Source organism: Filobasidium floriforme (genome assembly GCF_021052385.1).
Source record: "Filobasidium floriforme strain CBS 6241 chromosome Unknown HD553scaffold_13, whole genome shotgun sequence".
Lineage (NCBI taxonomy): Eukaryota > Fungi > Basidiomycota > Tremellomycetes > Filobasidiales > Filobasidiaceae > Filobasidium > Filobasidium floriforme.
Window position 1 is genome coordinate 419,066 of NW_025763634.1, and position 26,770 is coordinate 445,835.

The window sequence follows — 26,770 nt, forward strand, 5'->3', positions numbered from 1 at the left end:
TAAATATAAATATAATCTGATCTGATCTGATCTGATCTGATCATTTCGATCATTCTCCTGAAGACCGAGGTTGCCAACAGCTGCCGTTGTTGTTTTTTGATAACAGAATGCTAGCTGCTAGCTGCTAGCGATGATGTTAGCGATGTTTTTTGTTGCCGGTGAATATACCATGACGTGTCTTAGGAGATTCTCGTCATGAAAGGAACACACTTACGTCACTTTCGACCGACCTTGTCAATTCACGTGACTTGCCGGCTTATCAACCCGATGTCATGTCTCGCATCAAAAGGGCAACATCGGGTTGGTCCGTTTCGAAATAGTAAAGTTGTATTATACTTGCACTTGTATATTGTATCTACATACAAGAACACACGATCGATTCAACATCACATCCTACAGTAGCATCTGTTCCGCGACCTGAACTTCTACTAACGAACAGCGCTCATAAACACCGCCCGCCATGTCCACGACTTTCAACCTTCCCGGACCCGACCTCGCCACAGACGTCGGCATGACCGACACTCAGACTCCCAACGCTAGCGACCTCCCTACCATCGTCATCGGCTGCATGGATCGGCTGGACGAGTATCAGAACCTGTTGACCAAGTTGTGGCAGGTCGAAGGCAAGGACAAGGTCAGGGGGGAGATGGTCGATCGGGTCGTCCAGGGCGGTGAGTCGCAATTCAGATTCCGGCAGGAGCTCGTTGTCGCCGAAACACGGTATTGATGTGAACTTTGCACGTAACGAATGGAACTCGCAGCTACTCAACTGCCTTCCCAGCTACACCAGATGCACATCCTCATCCCCGAATCCCAGAGCCTTCCTCTACTTCCCTACGTACCTTCATCAACGACGGTACATTTCCACCCGAACGCCTCGAGTGCGGGTTCATCGTCATCTTCTCCGTCGTTTGCTACTTCACTCGTGGACCAAGGATGGACACCGATCGCATCTGCATCCCTCTCTGCGGGTAACCCGGACGGCCATATCATCTCCTTTACCTCTCCCATTCAATCTCAACCCCCTACCACATCTTCAAGCACAAACACGGACGACACCTCCAATTCCGCTACTACGAACCCCGGCGGCACAGTCAAACTCCTCCGCAAGAAACGACCTACGACCAAAGCTCAGAAATCGTCCATCTGGGCCGCCTACTCCCCGATGCTAGAGGAGCCCGAGAAGCTGTTGACGGCCGAGGACAAGAAGCGGCCCGAGTGCGTGTTTCCCGATCCGGTGGACGGGGCGAAGAAGAGGAGGAAGAGGGCGTGAGTCTCGTTGTTTCTATATGGACCGCGATGATGGAACAGCAACAGTCGGCTGACACAGATACTTTCTATTCGTACGGTCGGACGTTCACAGCTGCAAAGACTGTACCTGCGGCCTCAAAGAACTCGAAGACTCTGAATATGACGCTCCGACTCCCGCATTCTACATCGAGGGGGACGACGACATCCCCCTGTCCATCAAGAACGCTACTGCCGGCGTCGAAAAGATCTGGCCCAAGGGGGAGAAACTGCAGACGGCGGTCAAGACGTCGAGCTGTGGGAGCTGTTACGCTGGGGACGCGTTCAGGTGTGGGAGTTGTCCGTACCTCGGGTTGCCGGCCTTTGAGCCGGGGCAGGAGGTGAAGATTCCATTGGAGATGAGCGATATTTAGATAGGAGGCTAGGGTAGAGCGGAAGAGGACAAGGACGCGTTTAAATGCGATTTGCATGATTGTATGTTGTAACGAATGAGTCGCGACGTGCATCTTGATATATGGATATAGAGCTCGAGACGACCGGGAACGACGACGGTCAGCGATCTTTACCGGTACCGATGATACCGGTACAGTCCAAGATTGGGCAAACTTTGTGTCGTCCTGGCGATACCAGTTGTCCCATCATGCGCTCGCACTTGCAGACCGAGAATGGCGTCGTAGCATCACTAGTTTTTTTTCCGCTACGTACGATGATACCGGAATTCGATATGGTCTTCTAGGGTAGTTTGGACTGAAACTCAAGTTCCTTCAACTTGGTCACAGTAGCGAGATCGGATTGCCCCGGTCGGGTAATCTGCCGCTTTGGACCCGTTCAGCATCTTGGCTGCTCGGTCAGGACTATTCGGCATGGGACATGCGGCATGATGCATGCTGGGATACATCGATTGAAATGTCGTATGGTATCGTGCTTCATTCAAATGATAATGTTTCTTGAATGATAATGCTTCTCTAACAAACGCGATTATCTACCTTTATATGATTTGTGCGATACCATACTTCACCAAGCTGTCCGCCTGTCTACAGGCCGGGCTTATAAGGCAAGCATGGACATACACCGGACGTCTTACGAGACTCTACAGACGTCATCCTCCAATCTTTGAGCGTTTTCTTCCTGCTTCTGAATCTCGTACGCTCGAGCGAAAACTGTGTATTGATCCTGTCTACTCAATGGGCAATTTGTCTCATTCGACTGCTTGATGATCAAGTCTCGACACAAGTTGACTCGATCGTTGTGGCTCCACAAGAGCGATCTGATTTCTGGCCAGACTAGATCCGGCAGCCTAGGTTGAGGCCACTCCCTACGGATCTTCATGACGTCGATGAACAGGCCTCGGATCGGGATCGATTTGAGGAGGCAGGAAGGCGACTGTCGGCGGAATTCGATTTTCCACTCAAAGCCTGTTCCGGTCACGTAGTATAACGTGGCCTCGACTCGAAAGTCGAGATCATCACCAATGTTTGTTGAATCCGTGAGGATCTGAACCCAATCCACGGATCCAGCATCGATGCATGATTTGGCTTCTGAGCTAGCAGTGGTCTCAGGTAGGTTTGACGTGGAAGGTATGTTGCTTGGGCCAGAGGTCATTCCATCATCAACGCTAGAGGCATCGTTGAAGATCATCTTGAATGTCTCTTATCGCGGCGTTATGTCTCGTCTTGCTTACCCGATGGACAGTTGCGTACGAGGCTGTCAAATCCTCATTGACCGCAGGGAACAGGTATTAGTACCCACCCAAGCATTGGACAAGGGTGATCCTTCCTTTGTCGCCCAACGTCCGTTGCATGATCAGGCTATCGGAGATCTCGCGTGCTTCGCTTTTATTTGGGTTCCAGTTCATGCGGAGCGCTTCCGGGTCTGCGGGTTTCTCTGCTGATCGAAGCTCATTCTATAGTCTAACCTACCGTTCGGATTTACATACAAGACTAAGACTAAAATAGCTGACAATAGAGCGCATCATTCGCTCCGTACCCTTAATGATCCGACGATTCGAGAAACCAGCGATATCATTCATTATTTTAGCAAATTCGGAGATCAGTAGTAGTATTTGCTCCCGTGGAAGTTGTTTCAGCGCGCTACCGCAGATACTACAGTACTTAGGCATCAATGCTGTAGGCAAATCCATGGTGCGTCTGCTCGATTGATTCTTGCGAAACTGGCTTCTGATTGGTCCGTTCCCCGCACAATAGTTAACGACCATTGTTACTTTATTACAAGTTGATACAGGGGTCGAGCGGACAACCCACAGCTGCGACAAGCGATCTATTTCGACTAGAGACCATTTCGCGATCTTCGGCAAGCTTGGCTCGATACGGACCGAGATCTTCACCACAGACTGACTACAAGTTGGGTGCTCTACAGTGCTGCGATCCGAATTCGCAGGAATCGATGGTGTCGCTTGAATCGCTTGAGCGCGATTGCAACCCGTCGATGGACGAATGAGCATTCGAAAGGGCTGCGGGATGTTGAGTTCGCTATCTAGGACGAATAATGGCATTTTCCAATGCATGTCAAAAGCGAGATCTAGATGCAGCGATAGTGGGGAGTTTCAAGCAGACGCTTTTCGTCCAGTGGTTGAAATAGGAAAAGGAGGAGGAGAAGCAACAGGAAAAGGAAGATTACTCTTGTTACGACTTTATTGACTTACAACAACATGTTCAGTAGAAAGAGTCAACCACTCCGGATATCTGGCTATGTCGACAAGATCTACAGGGCAATGAACACTTGATTACCGTTGCTACGAAAACAGTTTCGAAGTCTCGAATGTTGTTGTGCTCATTGGATTGAAAATGGGCTTGAAACGGGGATCAGCAGCGGGGGTTCGTCTGGCCGGCGACTTGTGCCCATCACTCATTGAGTCCTGTTCGAAGATCCATTGAATGAATCACATAAGGGTGTAAGGTTGTCCACTGGAAGCAACTGATCTGTCTCTCCTCCTTATGCCTGCAAACTGGAAGATTGGAGACCCGCGCCGTAGGCCTTTTCTGGAGACCTCGATCAAAAGCAGACGATTTTGCGTTGGGTGCCAAGAATTCAAAGACATGCAGGCCCCATGGCCATAGTCTCAAATGGATTGGTAAAAGCTATTCATTGACAATTTCATAACGCCAAAATGATTGCGATCACGAAACGGTACATTCCGACCCTTGAACTGCTGTGCTCTCTAGCCGTGCTGCGAACTCTTCTCGGACTTCCTCGACCTTCTTTAGCTTATGAAACATCCTATCAAACCTTGCGTATTCCTCCTCTGCGCTTGGAGAAGATTTGGCCTTATTCATCATGGTCATGAGAATGTTCCTGTCTAGCCCCGAGTTTTGCACGTTCTCCTCCCAAAGGCGCTCTCTCAGTGGGGCCCAAACTTGTTCCGTCAGTTCAACAGATTTCCATTCCTGCCGTATCTTGAAGAAGTCGACGAATAGACCGGGTAGATATATAGTCTTTTCACGGCGTTCAGCTGTAAATTCGTCATACCGCTGTAGCTTCACTGTCCATTGACAGCCCCGCCCCTTGATATAGTCCAAGTCCATTTCTAGTCCATAATCATCGTCAGCGCCAATCCAAGTAGCGAATCCGTATAGCTCTATGACGTCTGGGTTAGGATCTTGGTTCTCAATGTTGGACGAGTGAGCCGTGATTCCATCAGAAGCGGCCGTTGCATCAGGACCGCTGGAGAGAACGGTCGAGCCATCAGTTGGGCCCTGACTAACGAGACTGGGGGGATTGGTATTGTGAGAGCTCATTCTCGTTCGCCTGGAGTGGTCTGGGAGTGTTGCCCTTTTGAGTGGCAGATGCAAGGGGAAGTACGACGTCTCAGTCGATCTTGTAGGTGAATCTACGGTTCCCTGCCATTGTCATATATACATTACTTCCCAAGCAAGCGAAACCAACCTTTGTTCTCTAGCCGGAACGTCAGGGGGACCATCCAACGGCGAATCACCTGCTTCCCAGGCCTCCCGTGTCCCACCTGCCTAGACGTATTGCAATCGAAATGTACATGGCGCGCCAGTCGCCAGTCGACGCCACAATCCTTAACTCGGCCGAGCGGAAACGACAGAGTGAAACGCGTATCGCGACCTAATCAAGCCCGAAAATCGTCTGATCGCGTCTGATAGTCGTAAAGAACAGCTAATGGTACAAAGAAAAGAAAGAAGCACGACTGGCCTCTTCCCCGAGAAGTAAGACCTTTGTACATCATCGGCCAATCGCGCCAGCTCCCTTTTTCCTTCTAGAACGAAATAATATAGCGTATCGCGTAACGATGCAAGAGCGGTAGGGAAACTGTTGTGCCCTTTTTGGGGTGTCGAGAAGGAGTCGAAGAGATGAGGGAGATTATCGAGATAGGCGTGAAAGAACGGACGAGCAAGCAAAGAGTTTACTCGAAGGTCATCTTCTTGCCGGCGAAGGGGACGCTACCGCCGGTTCGGGGACCTCCTCGAGGAGCACCTCGACCACGGCCACCTCCCCGACCGCCTCGGTCGCCTCCTCGTCCACCACCGAAGCCGCCTCGGCCACCTCGGTCACCGCCGAATCCACCTGCATGATGGAAACACGGTATATCAGCAACTGGAATGATAGAGGAAAAGACATCTAACGCTCCAACTCACCTCGACCACCTCCTCGGCCACCGCCAAAGCCACCTCGTCCACCACCACCGGCGTTGTTGTTGTCTCGGGCAGGAGCGTAGTCCAATCGGATGCTCCTTCCAGCAACGTCCTGACCGGCGAGCGCCTCGAGAGCAGCCTTGGCCTGGTCAACGTCCTCAAACTCGACATATCCGAATCCCTTGGGGGCACCAGTCTCCCTGTCGGTGATCAGACGGACCGACTGAACCGAACCGTACTCGCCGAAAGTCTCGTAGATGGTGTTCTCGTCGGCCTGGAAGGACAAGTTTCCGACGAAAAGGGTCTTTGAAGGGTCGGAAGGCTTGTCGTTGAACTGCTTGGCACGCTCCTGCCTGGCACCCTCGGTAGGGGCCGGTCGGGCGGAGGCGAAGTTGACGTTGATCTCTCGTCCGTCGATCTCCTTTCCGTTCATGGCCTCGACGGCCTTGGTGGCGTCCTCGACGTTGGCAAACTCGACGTAACCGAATCCTCGCGACTTTTGGGTGGTTCGGTCGAACATGACTCGGGCCGACGAGATCTCACCGAACTGGTCGAACTCGGACTTGAGCCAATCGTTGTCAACGTTCCAAGAGAGCTTGCCAACGAAGACGTTGGCGGAAGCCTCCTGCTCGCCGTCGGCACCTCGGGCGATAGCACCAGTCTCAGTCTTGGTCTTCTTGGGGGCAACCTCCTCGTCGTCTTCAGCCTTTCGCTTTCCTGCAGGACAGGAAGAGATAGAATCAGCTACCGCATGTCGTATTGTAAATTGACCAAATACACGCAAAGACTCACCGTTGGTGACGGCAACAGCGGCCTCCATCTTCTCGGCCTCAGCCTCCTCCTCATCATCGTCATCACTAGACTCCTCCTCGGAGGACGAATCTTCGTCAGACTCGTCGTCAGACTGATAATACAACCAACGATCGCAGAGCCCGATCAGTCTTGCTGGACATGGTTCCCTTATAATGTAGAAAAGCAACACTCACGTCGGCCTCCTTGGTGGCAGCAGCCTTGACCTGCTCGGTCTTGCTCTCCTCCTCAGAAGAAGACTCCTCCTCGTCGGAAGATTCCTCGTCAGAAGACTCCTCCTATACAACAGAAGTCGGTTTCGGGTCAGACAGGCGGACTCATATAACCTTCTGGATGCAAACTGCTCTCACCTCGGCGGCAGCCTTGGCAGCGGGCTTAGCGGCGGCGGCGGGCTTGACCTCCTCCTCTTCCTCCTCGGAAGACTCCTCCTCCTCGCTGGACTCCTCGCTTGATGATGACTCAACAGGGGGAGGGGTGGGCTCCTTGGTCTTCTTGCTCTTCTTTTCCTTCTTATCAGAGGCCTTGCTCTCCTTTCCAGAGGCCTTGCCTCCCTTCTACAGGTTTCGAACGAAAATTTGCGCAAAGCGAACCAGATCGAGGGAATCGTGGGAAAGTGAACGAGACGGGAAATGTCGTTAGCAAACATGACCTTTGACTGTTCCTGCATCGTCAACTGAACTGACCTTTCCGTTACCGACGGGGTCCTCGGCGACTGAAGGCTTCTTCTCCTTCTTCTCCTTCTTGTCGACCTTAGGGGCGGCGACCTTCTCGACCTTCTTGTCAGACTTGGATGATGATTTGGCCATTTTTACGAATTGCTTTTTTGGTATGTGATTTTGAAGGGGTGGTGAAGAGGCGGGTTGTGTAGAGTTAGGCAGGGTGCAAGAAGTTTGCTATGTATAAGGGGCCTAGGCGTGTGGGGCTGAACCGGGCTGGGTTACCTCGCGACGCGAACTTTTCGATTCGATAGGTTGATCACGTGATCAAGGAAAATCTTATGAGCAAGCGGGGAGGGGAGGGGGTTCGGGGATCATCAGCATCCGCTACAGTTCGATCGCCCCATGCTCAGAGGGTGTGGCTTCGTTTGGTACCTGACATGTTGTACGGGTAACAGGATCACTCTACAACCTCTTCCTTGCGCCTGGCGTCTTCGAAGTCTGCATCGCCGTTGCGCTCGCCCAGCACAACCTAGCCCAACTCCACATCAAACCCAAGCTACACCATACGCTCGTTACCATCAATGGCAGAAACTCCCATTTTTCCCTCTTGTCCCGCGCTATCAACAGGGGGACGAGCGAGGTACCTAGCTGAAGCGCAGGAAAGGCCGAGAGGTAGATAGTCTCCAACCAGGTAATCGTTCTATTGGTCATGGTCGACAGTGGCCTGCGCTTTCAAAATAGTCAGTCGGTCTTTCCTGTTCGATAAATCGGACGCAACAGCATATCTCACGGTGTTACGCTTCGGCGAAGGTTGACGTAAACCAGGCCAAGCCAGATCAGGCTGTATCCCAACTTGACGGGCGTTTCTACGAATGCCAAGTAGCAATCATACAATATCATCAGTTTCGTCATGCTACACATCCCAATGTGTAGACTCACCGGCCGCATTGAACAGCAGAGGGAACAGGGAATAGATCCCAGCTACACTTGCTATCAACCAAGCTCTGAAATGGTTCCAATCCTCCGTAGCCAGCAAGCTATGCAGTCGCTCACGTCGTCTCAGATCCCGTCAGATCGTAGCCGATTTATTGATAGGGCAGCTCACCTGAGGGGTACGAGCACGAGCATGACGGCCTTTTCGTGTACATGCCACCCGAACATGAAAGAGGCGAAACCGCATTGCGCGATCGAGCGAAGGAACGTCTTGTACGTCGGTTTCTGCCATAGTTCCGTCAAGAGTGTCTGTAGTAGCCATGGCGTTATCAACAACTTGAAAGACTACCAGTCTGAAAGCGAGAAAGTCGTACCACTTGCGTCAGGCCTGTAAGGATGAAACACCCTACGGGCTTGATATCCGGCAAGATGGCAAAGTTCGTATCCCCTACCAGACCACGAGAGGTCGAGGCGATTCCAGTTGCCGATATCTTCAGGAAGGTAAGGCGAGTAGATACTGGTCGCGCGCGGCAAGATCCGTATCAGCCCGGCGAGTCAGTCAAGAGGTCTTTGCGAAATGGATCGCTTACGCTTGAGCAGCAGCCGGTCAAACAGGGCTATGGTAGCCCAGACACTACAAAACAACGCGTGCGCAACAGGGTTACCAGTGAGGTCTCCTCGCATATCGAGCTGTATCATTCGTACTTACTTGGGAGCCCAATAAGCGTGCATTAGACCTCTCGTAAACGGAAATAGCCTCTTTCCGAGCTGATCCAATTGACCGAGGTAGATGAAAGGTCCCAAAGCCAGTGCGAACGGAACGATCGTAGATACACCGATCGCCGTCAATCTAGGGATATTGAGAGTGGAGCCTGCAGGGTCACTTTGGTCAGGCACCAGCGAATCTGCGACTAGTACATGTACTTACTACCGGGAGGAAAACAGTATGTCCGCAACAGGTACACGAACCAGGCAGGAGCTAGATAAACATAAATGTGCCTGACAACCAACATCGTAGCCGTCAGCCTGCTTGTTGAGGGAACCACGGAATGACACCCACTCACTTGAACATCAAGAGTGTAGCGAAAGCTCCAGCGCATAAGACCGGCTTGCTTTCCTTGGCGCCGACGAGACTCCAGGCCATCAGGCCGAACAAGAAGGCGTTGTACTGAAAGTGTATAGAGTCAAGGATGAGGAATCCCGGATGCATGGCGATAGATAGTCCGATGATCCTATCGTATCTGCCAGATCCTGGTCCTTTAGCCAGTCTGTGAATTCATTCGATCGCTCGATCAATGGACTCAGACGAGTTTTCCAAGCTCCCCAAGTGAGACTCACCTCAAAACGCCGAATAGCAGTACCAGCTCGCTGATCAGGACCGTCATCCGCATATACAAGACAGTAGCCCAAGTTTCAACCGGTAGCCGCGATAGTTGCAATATCTCGTTCGCTGTGCCTTTTTCCAATATCAGTCTTGCCGGAAGTGCCAATAGGTACGAAAAGTATGCAAAGAAAGGGGGATAATCTAGAGCTATGGGAGGGAAGCGAATTAGCAAGTCCCCAAGGACGTGCTTGTTTTGACATGGATGGCACTTACTCCACTCCGAGGTAGTCTGTCGAGTCGACAGGAAACGAAGGTATGAGTCGAAGTCTATTGGAAAAGAAACCGACCCTGGCCTTACATCGAAATACCATCTTGACAGTGGCAGATTACTGGTAATCGCAAGCCAATTTCGGTGTACCTGCAGTGTAACTACCCTCTTGAGCGGATAATAAAGATTCAGTGTATTGCGCACAGCTTACCTCAAAGTCGGTACTTCTACTTCTAGACGCAGGGTAACAATCAATAACTACTTCCTATATCAGACAACTGTCGTAAGATTGCTCACTATGCAGGAAAGAGCAGAACCTTATTGATCACGACGGCCAAGAGGATATCCCGTTCACCTCTGCTAAGACCCAACATCTTTGAAGAGAGATATGCGATAGGTCTGCTATTCTCCCGCGCGGCCGTTGCTAGATTCGTAACCGTTTCCTAAACGATGTAGGTACGGACTATTGGAATGCAAGTAGCTAGTAGAAACGTTCAACAAGTGCAAGTTGCAAGTTGAGGTGTTCCGACGGCCAAAGCCGTGCCTCGTCATCGATCGCGCTTGCACGAAAACGTCAACAGATCCGAGCAGTTGAGAAATGGTGAATCGATGGACGACCGGCTGAACGGGGCTAGCATTCGACCCATTCTTATTGATACCCTGATACAATGTGTAGAGTCTACTTCTGTGAAGGCCGCTATGACGTGGCCGCATTACAGCTCTACTTCCTTCCTCCGAAGAAACCTCCGAACCAACCGGATCCCTTCGAAGGAGTCTCCGGTTGAGGCTGTTCGTCCTCTACACTGGTCTCGGGAGCGGGGGTACTTTCTCTACCTCTGCTGACTCCTGTACCAGGGATCAATCTGGCAGCAGCAGCGGGAAGAACCTTTTCGGCCACCTTTTCAACCGTTTCCACAGGGCCGCGGATCGACTCTGGCAATTTGTCCACGACAGCGCCGATGGCTCCCGTCGATGTCGAGCTGGAAGAGACTTCCCTGCCTGCAGCACGTTGCAGTTCGTCCATAGGAAGATCTACATAGTTGAATGCGAGGTCGAAGAAGATCGGCTTCTTATTGGTTGCAGCGAACCAAGCCCGCTTGATGCCCCTGTCAAGTACGTCGACCTGGTTCTCGGTCCTGGTGATGTCTCGGGATCGCAAGTGGTAGAATAGATCCCGATCATCTGATAATTCTCCTTCCATTTGTTTGATCTCGTGGATGTACTGCTGCGATCGAGTCACGATCTGAATGGCAGAGGGGTAGTTGGGCTCTGGCAATAGAACGTGAAGCTGCGCAAGCTTGAGCAGTCTATCAGACGACATTGATCAAATTAGTCGCGCTCGACCCATCTCTGACGAAGTCATGTGTGGTCTCACCTGATGTACGTGCCCCAATCGCTCAAAGCCTTGATCGACCGCTCCAAGGTGTCCCGCTCGATGACTAACCCAAGCTCTTGCATCTGGCCAACGCTCTGCAAGATCGTGTCCCAACACTTGATGACCGCCTGCAAGTTCCGACAAGCCTGTTCTCGCTTGATCCTAGGTAGACCCCTCTCCTTCGTGCCCAGAACCGACAAGGCTTTTCCGCCCCTTCCGACCGCATGCAAGTTGGAGATAGGTTTCTTATCTTTGGCTTTCTTGCCCTTGCCCCCCGCGGTGACAGCGGTAACAGTATCCACCACTTCCTCCACGCTCGGCTGCCACAGACCACGGATGAGGATCATATCTCGTCGGATCCTCCAGCTCAGCAAGAGGTAAATGATCCATTGGTGAACAAACTCGGTAGAGCCCGTCGAAGTGGAGATTCCAGCGCCTCGGCTAGGGCTGACTGAATCGGTCGAATCCATCGCCGCTTGACGACGAGAGATCGATTCAGCCTCGATCAGCCCCGCCAAGAGGCGATCATACTTCTTCATGATGCCTCCGCCTCGCACGTCGTTCCTGCCTGCCGGCAACCCGTTCCACTGGAACGCAGTCTCGGTCGAAGCCGCCTGTTCACCATTCTTGGTCTTTCTGGAAAAGCTCTTCTGGAGGCTCAAAATGTGTTGCTGGACCTTGATCATAGCCCTGACGATCTCGGGGCTCTTGATCTTGACCTCCTTGCCTTCCCAGGTGATCTTATTCAACGTTCTGGACGATTCGCCCTTGCCCGAACCAGGCTGGACGCTTTTGGCCTTTTCCTCAAGACCCGTTATCACCTGAACAAGACCGGGGTAGACTTCTTCCAGGTCATCGTCCTTGAACTCATCGGCGATCTCTTGTACTTCGTCGACTTCTGCGGAAGCAGCCCGGCGGGTCCTGCCCAGCTTGTAAGCCGAGAAGCGAATGACCGCTCCCAATCCCTCGATCTCAAGATCGGCCAAAGCTTGTTCATGCGAAGTTTGAGCACTCTCAGAGAGGGTCTGGAGCACCTTTCGCCTTGTGAGAAACAAGGGCAGTGCAGAGGAGTATTGCGCCCGAGCGAAAGCAGAGGTCGAGAGGATGTGCAGATGATAGGTGTGGATTTCGGCCAACGTCTTCTGGTCGACAAAGCCAGACGGAGTTTCGGAAGAAGTTTTTTGCTGCCCTGCCAACTGCTGAGCAAGATCCGCCAACTGTTGAGACCAGGACGAGGCTTTCCTTAGACGAGAGATCTGCTCCCTCTTGTGACGCGACGTGTTTTCAGATTGCTGCAACGAGAGAGCTTGATGCTCGTTGGCAGTAGCAAGACATCGCTCAGCCTCGAAGAGGTATAGTTGGGGGATGCTGTAAGCATACGGATCAGTTGTATGAGCGATTGGGTCCGACTCAGATAATCGTCTTCACTATGCGTACCGAACATCGCTGACGCTATCGTGGGACACTTGTGCCGGCTTCTTGTAGCCGCCTTTCGCTCCACCATGCGTCAGTCCGGTAGACTTCCTTAGGTTGTGGATCTTCGAAGTCAAGTGCTTCTTGTAGCGATCGTATTCCTTGTTTCGAAGGCCGAACGCATTGCGCTCGGAATTCAACAAATGTAGCACTAAGAGCATGTCTCCCTCGTCTCAGTTGCTTGCGCGACGATGCAGCGGTCAGGCTATACCACTTACCTGAGAATGACAAGTCCGACATCTGGAACTATGAGTGGAGAGGAGAGGTTATTTTCAGGTCTTTAGTGATCCACCAGAGTAACGTCTGGTTACCGTAGATTGGGTTGATCGATGATGTCGAGTCTGGGCCTCGTGAGGTCGGGTCATTAGCTGAACCACGGACATCTAGAATTGTCGTCATGTCCGTCCCATGTCCGGCCTATTGAGCCTGTGCTCATCACCTTCAGTGGCATGAGTATGACATCGGTGAATACGTGAATACAGAGCTGCTCATCTCCAAGCTCCTTATACACTTTGATCGGGCTTGTCTGTCTAAATAGCCTGGTATCTATTGGAAGTCGAAGGAGATCAAGAAAGAACGACCAGATTACTAGAGCAGCAACCTCTACCTAGCGAATCTCGATCAAGCTAGTCGTGGACGACATACTACAGGACCACCGAACAGGCCAATTAAGGACGACGAGGGCTACATTTGTGAAACTGCGCATCGGGAGGTGAATCGTACGAGGTGAACAGAGGACCCGCCGTACTTCACACTATGGCGTATTACAAGTCAGTCTCCGCGGAGAACCGAATCAACGGGTTTACTTGCTCACATCCTCTACCTCGCACTACCGTTCTTGATCTCTATGAACGGTCTATTTGCCTGATCGACTCACATGTCGGTACCAATCTGGATATGGCAATCTACAGTGGTGTGCAGCATCAACAGCACGCACAAGCGGCCCCGCAACAGCAGGCATACAAAGGTCCTACACCTCCGATCAGCCTTGACGAAGCTACCCCTCATGAACTGCAATTAACGGAATGTGAGCCACCTCACTGAGGAATGTGTAACACATGACAGATACTGACCTCGCTATTGCTACTTTGAAGCCCTCAAGACCTTTCTGAAGGTCGAGATGAACGCGTATGAGACGGACAAGGAGTCCAGAGTGAGGTAGTTACAGCTTCTTCACCATCGATAGTCGATTATCTCGTTTTTCTCGTACTGATCATCCGCAACTGATGTCTGAATATTTAGAGAGAGCGTGTTGGGATCGATTCAGACGATCGTGAAGGATTTCGTCAAGGAGGTGTACATGAGGCAGTAAGTGGCTTGGACCGTATCTGACCGTGGCGTCAAACCCAGTGCTGACGGCGGAGTATCGATCTACTCCTTCGTTCAGGGGAGTTTCGGAAGCACAAGCAGTAGATGCGGGAGGAAAGATTTATACATTCGGTTCTTATCGGTGCGTCTTTCCACATAAGCCGCAGGACGCCTCGCGGTGTGCAGAGTTTATGGACTAACCCTTCTTTCTTGTTCACCTGACAAAGTCTCGGTGTACACGGACCGAACTCGGATATTGATACACTTGTCGTGTGTCCGAAGCGAGTGACGGTAGACGACTTTTTCACGGTGTTTTATGAAAAGCTGCAGAAGGATATTTCGGCAACCGAGTTGACGGTACGTTTCGATCAGTTGTTTGCTATAATCGGCGGTCTCTAACGACTTCGTTTCGTCATCTCTCAAATGCGCAGCCGGTAAGAGAGGCTTTCGTGCCAATCATCAAGGCGGTCATCAAAGGAGTAGATATCGATTTCGCGTTCGCAACGGTGAACCGGGAAAAGGTATGCGAATGTCCAGCTTGTAGGATCAACAGCTCATGGGAAGCTTACTGTCCAACCACGCAGGTCCCGGTCGATCTCGATCTGACTGATGACCGAATATTGGTTGGGGCCGACGAGAGGAATGCGAGGAGTCTGAACGGTAGTCGGGTAACAGACTCAATGTTGAACCTGGTACCGGACGTAGAGACATTCCGAGATACTTTAAGAGCAATCAAAGTTTGGGCCAAGCGTCAGTTTTTAACACGTCGTCCACAATACGACCTAAGTCTTGCTAAATTGAGCCGTCGATTACAGAGCGAGCGATCTATTCAAACATCCTTGGGTTTCTGGGAGGTGTGCAATGGGCTTTATTGGTAGCCAGAACGTGTCAACTATACCCGCGAGCGGCCCCAGCGGCCCTGGTCCAACGGCTATTCGTCGTGTTCCGGCATTGGTACGTCAGATATCATAATCCGAGGGTAAGCATATAGTGCTAACAGGCGGATTTGCAGGCGTTGGCCGCAGCCGGTGATTCTCAAGAAGCTGGAAGGGAGAACAGGAGTTGCCGGAACTCTGAATCTGAAAGAATGGAATCCTGCAATTTACCCCACCGACAAGGCACATCTGATGCCCATCATCACCCCTGCTTATCCCGTCATGTGCGCCACTCATAACGTTTCGTCATCAACGATGAGCGTGATGCAGAGCGAGTTCGACCGAGGCGCCGAGATTTGTCGGAAGATCGAGGACGGGACGGCTGCTTGGAAAGATTTGTTTGCGCCATCCGAATTCTTCGACAAATACAAGTGGTACCTGGCCATCATTGCCTCTACAGGGACCGAGGAGGCTATGCATACGTGGTAAGCCGTACTTCAGTCTGGGTATTGGATAGCATAAGCTTATGAGTCATGCAACGGCGACAGGTCTGGTACGGTCGAGTCCAAATTGAGGACTCTCGTGGTCAACCTCGAGCAGAACACGCCGATCATCCAGGTTGCACATCCTTGGATCGAAGGCAAGTCGGCGGTGCATGTTTGCCAGGGAGAGTTCGAGATCCGACAAGCCGCGGCAGGGAACGGAGGCGAGATTCCGCGCCGGACCGAAAGCGAGGAAGGTGTTAGCAAGGTGTGGACGACGACTTTCTACATCGGTTTGGGTCTGGTTAAACCAAAGAAGTGTAGGTCATATAGACCTTTACTGCGTGACTTTACGGAGCTTCCGGGCTGACTCGTGCTGCATATCCCAACCTCAGCGGAAAACGGCGAGAAGCAACAGATGGACATCTCCTATCCAACGAGCGCATTCATTCGAGCTGTAAAGGCTTGGGACCAGTACGATGAACCAAGTATGGGCATTACCATCAAGCCCGTCAAGCAGTACGTCTTACCTGAGCGATCGACACGGATACGCAATCTGATCTGTGTTCATTTTGCCCTCTCCAGGAACCAATTGCCCACCGAGTTGCGAAGTCACAAAGCCGGTCAAGGGACAGCCGAGAAGGAAAACCGAAAACGAAAGGGCGGAAAGGTAAGCGCAGTATCCCATGCGTAATTTTGGGATATCGGCGCTAACTCAATGAAACGTTCGTTTGCGCAGCAAGGGACAAGTACGCCTGAAGGACGAGCTCAAGACGGGCAATTGAGACAGTTCAAGCGGATGAGGTGAGTTGAGATACGCCGTTGCTCTTGTTGAGAAAGGCAATCTAACGTCCAATTATCATCCGCCAGGTCCAACAATGAGCCCGGTTTCGGCTTGATGGGCGCGCCAGCTGTTTCGACGGCCACCAATGGCTCCAGCAGTCTGCCGCCATCTTCTATGGCCGGTTCGATAACACCAGAATCTGGTCTAGCTGGACAATCGGCAGACGTAAACGCAATGGCGACCGACTTGAGCCAGCAAGAGATGGCTTCGTTTGCATCTGCAGCTGCGGGTGTGACGGACCATTTGAACAACGAGGGCAAGCTTGTGTTGCCACATCAGCAGGATCCGAATCAGATCGGACTTCCCGTCGTCCAGTAAAGCACTTCACATCACCGCTCCAAGTCATTTCTGGATCGCCGGCCAATCTGAATCAGCATTTTCAAGCCATCAATTTTGGGAACCTTTGACGCCACCCCTCAGCATGTCAGGACAAATCAGTCTAGAGGTCACGGCCTCATCTCCACACTTTCCTCTACCGCCCTCCCGAATCAAATGATACTCTCCGGTAAAATCTTCTTTCAACGCCTAACGAAATGTCCCGAGCTAGCTACCAAAAAAAATTGATTCTGTTACCGAAGACCTTTCTAACCTATGTATCATCCAATATCTAGCCAGTTGTCGCATGGATGGCATCTATCTGCACGTGATGGTGTACAACTATGTCTACTGGGACATATCCTCGTCTTCTTCATCTGAGTCGCTGTCGAGATTGATCTCCGGGATAGCATCAACATCTTCACCGATCGGTTCTGCCATGGCCGCCGTTTCGGAAACCGTTTCAGCGTCGATGACCCGAGCGGGGAGATCTGCGGTGACTGAACTGAACGGCTCCGCCATCGCTGCGGCTGCGACGTCGGCGTCGTCTTTGACGCCGACCTGAGTCGGCTGGTGCGTGTTGGCAGTTTCTAGAACAGGCGGTACCACCACCGCGACGGACGACGCGTCGGTCGGAGGAACCGAGAGAGGTACAACCGTCTTGTTCTCCACAAGCGCAGTCTGGGTCGCAGCAGTAGCAACATGTGCGGACGATCCGAACACGCTGTTGGCCGTTGTCGATACGGTCGACCTGACCGCCTGAACAGGGAAATCCGTCGATCTTGTCACCGAGTTAGAATTGCCTATAGCCACGCGCTTGTATGATCTCGCGATCTCCTCATCTTCCTGACTGTCGTCGCCGTTGAAGACGCCGTTATTGATATCCTCAACCAGCTGCTCTGCTTCCTCGGCAGTTCGCAGCCCAATTTCCTTGCGCAGCGCTTCTTCTTCCTCGTCATCAACAGCGTAGAAGGCCAGAGTCGACACAGGCGGAAGAGGTCGAGAGAGTGGCGGAGCGGTGGGATGCAACACGAGAGGCAAGAGACTCGATCGGGCCATTGCCTACGCAGATGACACCGGTTGATTAGCATGTCTTGCTCTTTTGGTAGCATAAATTAGAACGGGACCCACCTCTTGCTTGACAATCGATCCAATCCATCCTTGCCTAACCCCACTTCCCTCGATCGTGATGGCATCCTCCAGACTATCCGCTACGGCTTCAGACAGCCTGATTGCCAACCCAAGGTCTTGCTGAGAAACGGCGGCAGCGGTCTTGCATTCGAGCGTGTGGGTGATGGACAGATGGATCCTGATCGAGAGAGCGAGCAGGTGAGGTGGGATCGACGGGTGATGGTGCATAATCTTGATCACTAGTAGAGAAGAGCCGAATAAGTTCCCACTCCTTGTCGCCATCCAAGCATATGAACCACAGCAAGACTCACATCGCAACGCGCTCAAGACGACCTCCCCCTCGAGTCTAGAAAGACCTTTCCCGCCTCTCCCCTCAATTCCTGCGACGACGACCTCTTCCCCTGCACCCCTAGCCCTCTTCTTGCCCTTCTTGCCCAACGCGTCTGCGTTCATGTTCGACTCTTTACCTTGCGAACTGGCCATCACCGGCGTCTTGGTATCCAGTACCAGAGAAGCTGAACCGAGCGCCTGTTTCATCAGTCTCGAATGGAAGCTGGAGGAAGACGGGTCTAGCTGAAGATTGGAAAGGAGGACGGTGTGGAATTTGAACAAGGCGATCCGGGTCGAGCTGTAACATGACGCGGCCATCAGATAATGGTAAACGGCTTATATCTTTGGGTTATCTCCCGCTTGTGAAGGGTGATCCGAGACTCACTGATCGGATTTCGGCAAGCTCTCGAGCAAAAAGACGCTCTTGTCCAGGATCAGCCCTACGTTCGGCAAGACGTGATCTCCCGCGCTGTGGTCCATCCCGTATGATGCGACGCATTGCGATGGCGTCAGCTTTGTCACCCGTACATGTCTTGATCAAAACGCCGTGCGAGGGACATGACAAGATGACCGATAGCGAACTCACGCGATGACGACCCCTCCGAGCAATTTCATCCCGCAACTCCACAATCTACGTTTCATCTGCATACCCAACGCTCTGGTCTCCAAATCCAGGGTACCTTCCAACTGTACGTCCATTCGAATCAAAACGTTATAAGGTCAGCTTAATGTCGTTGACCCTGACCGTGCGAAGTGCGGTCCGAAACTCGGAGGCTGGAGTGGAAACATTGGGAGATTCGACTTACCAGAGTATCCGATGTGATCGAGAGGCACTTCAACCCGAGTGCGATCAGGGAACCGAGGGGTAAGCCGACCGGCCGGGCCGTGTCGAACCTGTCCCGACAAAATGATCGGAAGTAAGGATTTTCTCATCAGTACCATGTCGTCTCTTTCTCCCCCCTCCCCAGAAATAAAAGACAGAGAAGAAGGCCGAAAGCGCCACTCACCTGAGCAAGCCCAAGATCCCTGCCACCCACCCGTCCAAACACCTCCCCAACGCCCTCACTCGCCCTCCCAGCTCTTTCGTCTGGTCGCCTACCGTGCCCGACATCGAGCTCTCTGCGCCGGATACACCGGGCAAGACGGGCTGAGAGGCTGTTACTGGTAACAACAACCCTCCCGCCGAGTTGGAGTTGGATTTCTGTCCGGCTTGGTTTTGGTTCCCCCGGGATGCCGCGGATCCCTGATGGTGGATATACAGCGCGTCAAAGAGGACAGAGAGGATCCCTTCGGACTCCCTGATCATCCCGCTGATATCTCCGCGAAATACGTTCCCCGCAGCGACCTTTCCTGACAAGGTGTGTAATCTGGCCAAGAGGTTCGACGTGGCTTCACGCAATCGCTTGTCGACTCCAGGCAAAGACGCTGGTGAAGGTGTAGGTGGAGAGAGGAGCAAAGAATGGAGCAGAGGAAGAAGGGTCGGGAGGAGGGGTCGATGCGGAGTGGGGTTTTGCGCGATCAGGTGTGGCAAGGCTGTGAGGCAGGCCAGAACGAGTCGGCCATCGGGTGCTGTATGGGCATCTTTGTCCTTATCCGAAGCGGGGTGGGGGTGAAGAGTCCTCTTGAGGGTAGAGACGATCGCTTGCGATGTCTTCAAGAGATTCGGGGTGGAGGTGGTCCGATGATATGTGGGAGAGAGGGAGGAGTGGGTGTGCAAAGTCGTCAAGAGGGGCAGGAGCTGAGAGAGGGAGTGAGGTGGGATGGTGTTGCTCTGTAAATCGGCGGGTTGTCCGTAATGTCTTGATGCTCAGTAGGGAGGTCGCGATGATTGAGGATTAGATCGGAGACTCACGTTGATGGCTCCGAGCAGGTTCAACAACCAAGTCTTTCCCCAACCTCCTCCCAAGACGTAACCCTCCAGATCCATCTCGATGACCACCCTAGCTACACCCCAGGCGTCCCGTCTCCTCGCCCATTCTTCCCTACCCGCAGTTGTATTCGCATTGGAAGCGGTCGAGCCAGCCACCGACTTGCCGTTCCCGGGGAGGACGGGCACGCAGACGAACGATCCGAGCTTGTTCAGAAACTTGTGGACCTCCGAGGTAGACGAGTTTGAGGGTCGGGTGAATGTCGACTGGGAGCGGAGTATAGGGAGTAGAGAGGGGTCTGATGGCAAAAGCGCCGTGAGGAGTGAGAGGTCTGGCATCGTGGGGTTGGTCGTCGATGTCGTTGTAGGTTGTTGCGATAATTCTGATAGATCCCAGATGATATCTTTCCTTTTGAAATAATTTCCCAAGAGCAAGTGTAGAAGTTGCTGAAACCTCGGAGATCGACAAGGCACAAGAGACGGACATGAGCTTGTTTTGATGAGAGACTAGACCGATTAGTAACTTTTACTAATGCAACGCGGGTCTCGATTAGTAATTGATAGTAATCGAGACTTTTCGATCTCATTTAGCATTAGTAGTCTGTCGTCGAGAGAGAGCGAAAGCGGACATCGAAGGCTCACACATAGCGGGGACTTGCTTGCAATACTACATCATCGAACACGCTCATCTGCTCGACGACATGTATCGCCGTCGTTTGTTGAGATACAGCAGACTCCAATCAAGGCGAATACATCATGTCGAATCCGGGACAGATGAATCGGCCGACAGGTCAACCGGCAGCACCACCTGGCCCACCAGTCGTCCAGCGACGCCGTCAAAACGCGACCGGAGGCCTGTTCAAGGTCAAGAAGAAGAACCCTTATGCTCAGGGAAGGGTGGCGAGTGGGAGTGGCACCAATGCTGAAGCTGGTGCAGGCCCTGGACAGGGGGCAAATGTTCGAGCGAACGGGAGTTCGCAAGGCTCTCAGGGGAACCTAGGTGGAGCGATCTCAACCTCCAACGCTGGAGAGGTTGCATCGACATCGGCTCGACCAACCAACCCTGCGTTGGGGAGCACGCCAGGACGATCGGTGACCCCTATTCCAGGTCGACTCGTACCCGGTCGACCTACGCCCGGTACTCCCTCCAACACTGCAGGTCGAGCTGGTTCATCACAAGGCTCACCTAGAACCTCTACCGCCTCCGCCTCGTCAGCAGCTCGACCCCCGCAACAACCGCCACAACCGACCTATACCGACTACCCTATCTACCTCCTCCCCCGAGTACCCTCTACAAACCCATCCGCCACAACCGACCCTCTCCTCCGAGCCCTCCCCTTCCCTACCTCACTCAACGTCATTCACATCCGACACCCGCCCTCCGCCCTCCTTCCTCTTCCCGACCTCTCCAACCCGGCCGGCCAACTCTACTTGAACCGCAAAGACCCTTCCGCACCCCCTCCTCCCGATCCTCGGATCTTGCAAGAACGGAACGAAGAACGAGAAAGGATCGCCCAGGTCAAGACCCCCGTCAGGCAGGCGGACGGGACCTGGAGGGTCCGGATGTGGGATTGGGCGAACAAGGGAGAAAAGAAGGACGAGAACGGGGAGACGGTCTGGAAGGAAGCCGCTGATCCGAGCATGATCGCTCCGGACTTGGTAGAGAAGGCTCCCGTCGACAAGTGGAAGAACAAGGGAAAAAAGGGGGGCAAGTTTGGGAAACGAGGTGGGCGTGGAGGTGGTGGAGGGAGCAGAGGAGGGAAATCTGGAGGAGCGGCGGGGGAAGGGAGGGTGAACGTCAAGATGAGGGAACAGGCTTTGATGTACCGGTTACATGATGGGAGGCACGACTTGCCTTCAGATACGGATACCGGAGATTCTGATAGCGACGAGGACAAGGAAAAGGACAAAGATAACAACGATCGACCGGAGGATGAGGAGACGGCCACGACCAAAGGCAAGAAGAACAAGAAAAAGGCTACCACTAACGCCGATGACGAGTCGCCGAAAAAGGAACGCAAGGTCAAGGGAAAGACGTACAAGAGGACGTTGGCCATCGCCAACGCGAGGAACAGGGAAAAGAACCCTTTCGTCCTCGAAGGTCATTTCGGGACCGAACCCATGTTGCCCGTCCCCCCTCCTGGTGCTGTAGCTGTTCCCGCTGCTGAGCCAGGGTCAAACGACCCGAATATGCCGGCCCAGCCGCCGGTCCCGGAAAGGCAGAAATTGAGGTACGTTTCGAATGCCATCTCCGACGTCAAGGATCGGTACGTGGCCTTGCTCTTCAACAAGAGTGATGTCGGGTTACGATGGGTCGGAAGGGAATATACGTTTGGCGTCAGGACGGAGGAAAAGAGGGACGAGAGGGAGGGCCAGGAAGGGGGTAGGAGCAGGTGGGGTCCTAGAGGGACTAGGAGGGGTCAAGCTGCAAGTGGAGCTGGAGCCGGCGCTGTCCGCAATCCTGCTGATGCAGCGGCGGCAGCGGCGGCTGTAGCTGCTGGTGGAAGCACCGAAGACGTGGATATGGAGCTCTATCGACCGGGATCGGCCATGTCGGACGTCAAGCCTCATCTTCAAGATACGGGGGACAACCCAGACGCTTTCCCCCGCATGTACCCGTCCACCTCGAACCGGGACATGCCGGACATCAAACCCAAGATCGAGGTCAAACCTGATCCTGACGCCTATGGCGGTCGACGTGGACGTGGAAGGGATACCAAACCGTTGTTGACGACGTTGGCGGACAAATTGGCCAAATTCGAACAGTCTGATTATAGTTATGCCAAGACGGGGAGTGGGAGGGATATCGATCATGACGCCGCCGAGGAGATCCAGCGGGGTAGACAGAGGGTTCGGAGGGGAGTTCAGAAGTGGGAGGACGATGAGTTCGAGACGAGAGGGAGGAGAGGGGCGACGGGTCGAGGGGTGAGTTCAAGTCGTGGGCCTTGGAGAATGACAAAGAAAAGCTCAGCCGGATGCTGTGAACAGGACGTCGAGCGTGGCGCAGGCGAAGATTGGGATGTCGAGTACACGGGTGAACAGGACGACGAAGAGGAAGTCCTCGTCAACGCCGAAGAAGAAGAATTTGCCCGTGAACGTGATGTAAGACGCCGCTGGCGAGATCACTTACCGCTCGTTTCTCGATATTAACGGCATCTGATTCGTTCTTCAGGCCCGGATTAAGGAGGAATATGACCTTGCCAACGCCAACGTCGGTCTGTTGCAACGTGACGAGGAAGAGGATTCGGACGATTCGGATGATCTGTTTGGAGAGCGGGCCGAGGCCAAGAAGAAGCTCAAGAAGCGGGAGAGGCGACTGAAGCGCAAATTGGCGGGTGAGAACAGCGACGAAAGCCTCAGCGAGAGTGAGGAGGAGAGCGAGAGCAGTAGCGATGAGAGCGATATCACGGCTGTAAGTTACGGCGTGATGATAACGTTCGACGCGGTGATGATCCGGTTGTTGATTTCATGTATGCTACCTAGCCTACCGAAGAGGAAGACGTGAAGCCCGACATCAACGCTCTCAACGCTGCCACCGCTTCTCCTACCAAAGACAAGGGCAAGCAGAGATCGATCTCGCCTGCGAGCAGAAAGGCCAGCTCTCCTTCCGCTCCTGTCAAGCGGGAAGCCAGTCCAGCCGGCAGCTCTGGACGCACGCTCTCGGTCGATCGTGGCGCTGGGCATGCACTTGCAGCCAGACGAGCCCTCAGCCCGGCGGGAAGTAGGGCATCCGTCGAACCCGGTTCCGGATCTCGAGGGAAGAAGAGAAAGGGTCCTCCTGCTCAGAACACTGCACCTCCCGAATCGGGCAGTGGAAGACCTTCGACGCCTCTCAGCAAAAAAGCGAGAGCCAATACCGAAGGCCCTTCACCTTCGTCTAGCGGGCATTCGACTCCCATTGGGATCGACTTTGCCATGCAACCCATCGATGCCCCTGTCGTCAGTGGCACTGGAGGCCCAGCATCGGCCGCTACGGGACATACCCCTACACCTGCCAAGAAACACAAAGCTCGAGGCAAGAAGTCCAAGACTGGAGCCGAGGGATCAAATACACCTGATACACCTAGAAGCCCGAGCGTCAACGCTGGCCGTTACGGAAGTCCTGCGCCTTCATCTTCCCGTCAAGGCAGTCCTGCTCCAAGCGCCGGCGGACGCACACAGAGCAGGGGGCCAAAGAAATCGACCCTGTCGCCGCAGGAGATCGAGGCGGAAATGTCCAGGCTGCGAGTCGCTACATACCCCGGTGCGCTCACTGCGAGAATGGTTCGTGACGTGCTCGTTACCGCCGGCCGTCCCCTCGACGGTAGACAGCTTTGGGAAGCTACTACCAGATTGGAGCCTGCCGACTTGACGAAGGAACAGAAGGTCGAGAATCAAGCTCGTCTGAAGAATATTTGCAAGTACTTCTGCCTCAAGACAGCGCCGGACAACTTGTACTCGTGGAACGAAAGCCAGCGGGCATGAAGTAGCGAAAAGTAACGGTGCCATTCCAGCAAGATTGAAGGCGACCCGAAATGTATCATGACGATCACATGTATGCGGATGACGCATGTACAAACTCAAAAGAAAGCATGACAGAAGAACCTCGCCACATTTATCATTTAAGCGACCTTGAGACGGGTCTTGGGCTTCTTGCCCTTTTGGCTCGGAGCGGTTTCAGCTTTCCTCTTGCCACCGCCGGTTGCTAGTTTCTTCTCCAGCTCCGATTTCTGTTCCATTAGGATGGTCTCGTCGACCGCTAGTACCCGCGCCTCCCCGGTTCGTACTACTCTAGCCATGTAACTATAAAGACCCTGAGAGTCCTTGTCATGCGAGGACAGAGCAGCGAGATCGTCCTGCAATATGGCACCACAACCATAGTTTCAGCAATCATTCATACTGAAAAGCATGAAAACACCTACGCTTAGCGATTGAAAATATTGCGTCCGTCTCAACTTGATGCTCTCCAACAACACCTCGATCACCTTGACCCCGGTAGCAGTCTGTTCGATCTTGGGTTTCGGAACCTTGTCTTTGTCTCGCGCCTTCTCCCATGCCTCATGATCGATCAGCAGTCTTGCAAAACCGATGACAGCCTCCGGGATCTCGTCGGGGGGATACGTCAAGACGAACGTGCTGAAACGGCGGTTCGTTGGGGAGCTTCAGCCAGATATACTGCAAGAGGACAAAAGCTAGCTTACTCTTCTTCCCCCGCTTCCAACCACCAATCCACCCGCTCGCCCAGCTCGGCCTTGTACTTTTCTTGCTCTTCTGCAGTCTTCGATCCGGCAGCCCACACCTGAACCGCAGCATCGAGTACGACCTCGCCTGTTATCTCTACTTCGTCGCCCTCGTTACCGTTAGGCCAGATCCGTAGTTCTTCAGGCAGCTTCGACAGTGTTTCTTCAGGCAGTGGGTAGACGTCGACGTGTCCATATTTTCGCAGCAGGTAAGAATTCGAAGGCGAACCGTATGTATTGAACTAAAGAAAAGGCTGCGCTTAGCACGGTGATGCCCGGGATGATTCACTGAACTCACGATCTGGTCGCCCTTGGCGATGGCTTTGGTGGTGACCATCTTCAAACAATCGTCCTCGTGAAACAACCTCGCCTATGAAAGCTTGTCGCTCAGTGCCAATCAGTCTAGCCAAAATCGAGCAGCTCGCAACCCACATTATCGCGCTCATAGGCTGCATTGAGCATATCCGCTACGGGCACCATGACTTCCTCTTCGGCGTCCTCGTCATCTTCTTCATCCTCTTCTTCCTCGGGCTCGTCCTCATTCTCGTCGTTCACCGTCTCAAGCGTCTGGTCTCCAAGGTCAAGCGTTTTCTCTCCCTCGTCCGTCTGCATGCTGACATCCCCGTCAGTCTGCATAGAGGTGTCTCCAGCTCCAGCTTCCTGTCGACCATTCTTCTTGCGTCCAGCTCGTGAGCTCGGAACGCTGAAAGACCGGGACAAAATCCGAGACCCTTGAATATGGAAGTGTTCCAGCGAAAATGGTTGTACGGAGAGGGAAGCGTTCCTCTTGAACACGTCGGGGTATTTCTGTTCACAAAATTCCATATAAGACGGATCATCGAGCGGGGTGCGTCTTGATCTCTCTCACCTGAAGTACGGGCTTGATCTTCTGGTTGTATGTATCTTCTGCAGACTGTCGGCCGATCTTGTCGACGATGTCCGTCCCTTTTAGTTCCTGAATCTGCTCGTCCGTCCAGAACATGGGCGTTTGGAACGTATTCGGCAGAGCCTCTATAGAGTCGCGCCCATTCATTAGCATCCTGTGAAGAGCGATTGTTATCACTCAAGCTAAACGTACTGATGTATCCGCTCCATCGGCTAGCCTCGCCCTGGGCTTCCTCCCACATCATCGAGAGCATCAGACTGGCCCATCCACCGTGCTCTTCCAGGACGTCCCAATCTTCTTCCGCGACGAGATTGCGCAGACCAGAGTTGCAAGCGGAAAGCAGGATCTTGTCTGGGATGGTAAACAAAGCAGTGTCTTCCTGTAATGCGTTTAGCATACAGCGTGATTAGCCTCGAGGTTAGCGGCGCAGAGAAAAGAGGATCGAGACTCGCCTCGAGGTCTTTGAGCGCGACAGCTCCCCAGCCCATACCGACATCGCTATAGTCCTTGATACCCATCGCCTCGGCATCATAGAGTCCCCCAGCCTGTTCTAGCCACTGTAAGATGCTCTCGGCCATGATCGTTGATTTGCGGCGGCCAAGTAAGGTATACGAATATCTGATCGCCGGCAAATGGAGGGTCCGTCGTAAGCGGTGCAGTCAATGCGCGATATATCGGCACACCCGCCTGTGGAGGAATGTTCCAGTGCTGGTCAAGAGCAAGGTCAGGCGATCTGTTGCCACACAGGATCGAGATGGAGAGTTGTCCGATGACCCTAAGCCTAGCCATATAGCCTAGCTCCAACTT

General features: G+C 53.1%; 9 protein-coding genes across 9 annotated transcripts; 3 read left to right on the forward strand and 6 right to left on the reverse strand.

Moving 5' to 3' along the window:
* Positions 1-511: 511 nt before the first annotated feature.
* HD553DRAFT_273160 (cytokine-induced anti-apoptosis inhibitor 1, Fe-S biogenesis-domain-containing protein) lies at positions 512-1,661 on the forward strand (the record flags this gene model as incomplete). The annotated part of the gene is made up of 3 exons (XM_046177807.1): positions 512-671; positions 762-1,269; positions 1,364-1,661. The coding sequence occupies 3 exons, from the start codon at positions 512-514 to the stop codon at positions 1,659-1,661; spliced, it is 966 nt and encodes a 321-aa protein (XP_046035994.1).
* A 667-nt stretch (positions 1,662-2,328) lies between these two features.
* HD553DRAFT_324497 (uncharacterized protein) lies at positions 2,329-5,003 on the reverse strand (the record flags this gene model as incomplete). Its single annotated transcript, XM_046181499.1, has 5 exons — positions 2,329-2,886; positions 2,930-2,952; positions 2,998-3,151; positions 3,209-3,786; positions 4,400-5,003. The coding sequence occupies 5 exons, from the start codon at positions 5,001-5,003 to the stop codon at positions 2,329-2,331; spliced, it is 1,917 nt and encodes a 638-aa protein (XP_046035995.1).
* A 242-nt stretch (positions 5,004-5,245) lies between these two features.
* On the reverse strand, positions 5,246-7,544 carry HD553DRAFT_297003 (uncharacterized protein). Its single transcript, XM_046178532.1, has 6 exons — positions 7,358-7,544; positions 7,025-7,228; positions 6,851-6,952; positions 6,657-6,768; positions 5,868-6,581; positions 5,246-5,796 (listed from the first exon to the last, which is right to left on the reverse strand). The coding sequence occupies exons 1-6, from the start codon at positions 7,478-7,480 to the stop codon at positions 5,636-5,638; spliced, it is 1,416 nt and encodes a 471-aa protein (XP_046035996.1). The 5' UTR covers positions 7,481-7,544; the 3' UTR covers positions 5,246-5,635.
* A 153-nt stretch (positions 7,545-7,697) lies between these two features.
* On the reverse strand, positions 7,698-10,308 carry HD553DRAFT_312768 (glucosyltransferase). Its single transcript, XM_046180133.1, has 14 exons — positions 10,156-10,308; positions 10,070-10,088; positions 9,949-10,008; positions 9,864-9,879; positions 9,605-9,797; positions 9,331-9,534; positions 9,195-9,265; positions 8,976-9,138; positions 8,857-8,900; positions 8,641-8,783; positions 8,439-8,575; positions 8,273-8,370; positions 8,124-8,199; positions 7,698-8,057 (listed from the first exon to the last, which is right to left on the reverse strand). The coding sequence occupies exons 1-14, from the start codon at positions 10,230-10,232 to the stop codon at positions 7,796-7,798; spliced, it is 1,563 nt and encodes a 520-aa protein (XP_046035997.1). The 5' UTR covers positions 10,233-10,308; the 3' UTR covers positions 7,698-7,795.
* A 150-nt stretch (positions 10,309-10,458) lies between these two features.
* Positions 10,459-12,989, reverse strand: HD553DRAFT_285391 (uncharacterized protein). The gene is made up of 4 exons (XM_046178225.1): positions 12,925-12,989; positions 12,671-12,857; positions 11,234-12,601; positions 10,459-11,165 (listed from the first exon to the last, which is right to left on the reverse strand). Exons 1-4 carry the CDS (start codon positions 12,944-12,946, stop codon positions 10,580-10,582), a joined length of 2,163 nt encoding a protein of 720 aa, XP_046035998.1. The 5' UTR covers positions 12,947-12,989; the 3' UTR covers positions 10,459-10,579.
* A 204-nt stretch (positions 12,990-13,193) lies between these two features.
* HD553DRAFT_350582 (polymerase) lies at positions 13,194-16,862 on the forward strand. Its single transcript, XM_046183542.1, has 15 exons — positions 13,194-13,476; positions 13,618-13,733; positions 13,801-13,864; positions 13,949-14,014; positions 14,094-14,156; positions 14,242-14,371; positions 14,446-14,535; positions 14,599-14,764; positions 14,830-14,968; positions 15,027-15,374; positions 15,438-15,691; positions 15,767-15,890; positions 15,957-16,041; positions 16,111-16,175; positions 16,242-16,862. Exons 1-15 carry the CDS (start codon positions 13,463-13,465, stop codon positions 16,531-16,533), a joined length of 2,016 nt encoding a protein of 671 aa, XP_046035999.1. The 5' UTR covers positions 13,194-13,462; the 3' UTR covers positions 16,534-16,862.
* HD553DRAFT_312775 (uncharacterized protein) lies at positions 16,863-20,245 on the reverse strand. Its single transcript, XM_046180134.1, has 8 exons — positions 19,844-20,245; positions 18,999-19,762; positions 18,798-18,885; positions 18,578-18,678; positions 18,377-18,460; positions 17,973-18,289; positions 17,662-17,900; positions 16,863-17,592 (listed from the first exon to the last, which is right to left on the reverse strand). Exons 1-8 carry the CDS (start codon positions 20,195-20,197, stop codon positions 16,879-16,881), a joined length of 2,661 nt encoding a protein of 886 aa, XP_046036000.1. The 5' UTR covers positions 20,198-20,245; the 3' UTR covers positions 16,863-16,878.
* A 280-nt stretch (positions 20,246-20,525) lies between these two features.
* Positions 20,526-24,440, forward strand: HD553DRAFT_350584 (uncharacterized protein). Its single transcript, XM_046183543.1, has 4 exons — positions 20,526-22,783; positions 22,847-22,960; positions 23,031-23,270; positions 23,342-24,440. Exons 1-4 carry the CDS (start codon positions 20,615-20,617, stop codon positions 24,320-24,322), a joined length of 3,504 nt encoding a protein of 1,167 aa, XP_046036001.1. The 5' UTR covers positions 20,526-20,614; the 3' UTR covers positions 24,323-24,440.
* HD553DRAFT_312778 (uncharacterized protein) lies at positions 24,441-26,725 on the reverse strand. The gene is made up of 8 exons (XM_046180135.1): positions 26,416-26,725; positions 26,156-26,342; positions 25,946-26,088; positions 25,510-25,884; positions 25,376-25,447; positions 25,039-25,319; positions 24,760-24,973; positions 24,441-24,693 (listed from the first exon to the last, which is right to left on the reverse strand). Exons 1-8 carry the CDS (start codon positions 26,539-26,541, stop codon positions 24,460-24,462), a joined length of 1,632 nt encoding a protein of 543 aa, XP_046036002.1. The 5' UTR covers positions 26,542-26,725; the 3' UTR covers positions 24,441-24,459.
* Positions 26,726-26,770: the final 45 nt, after the last annotated feature.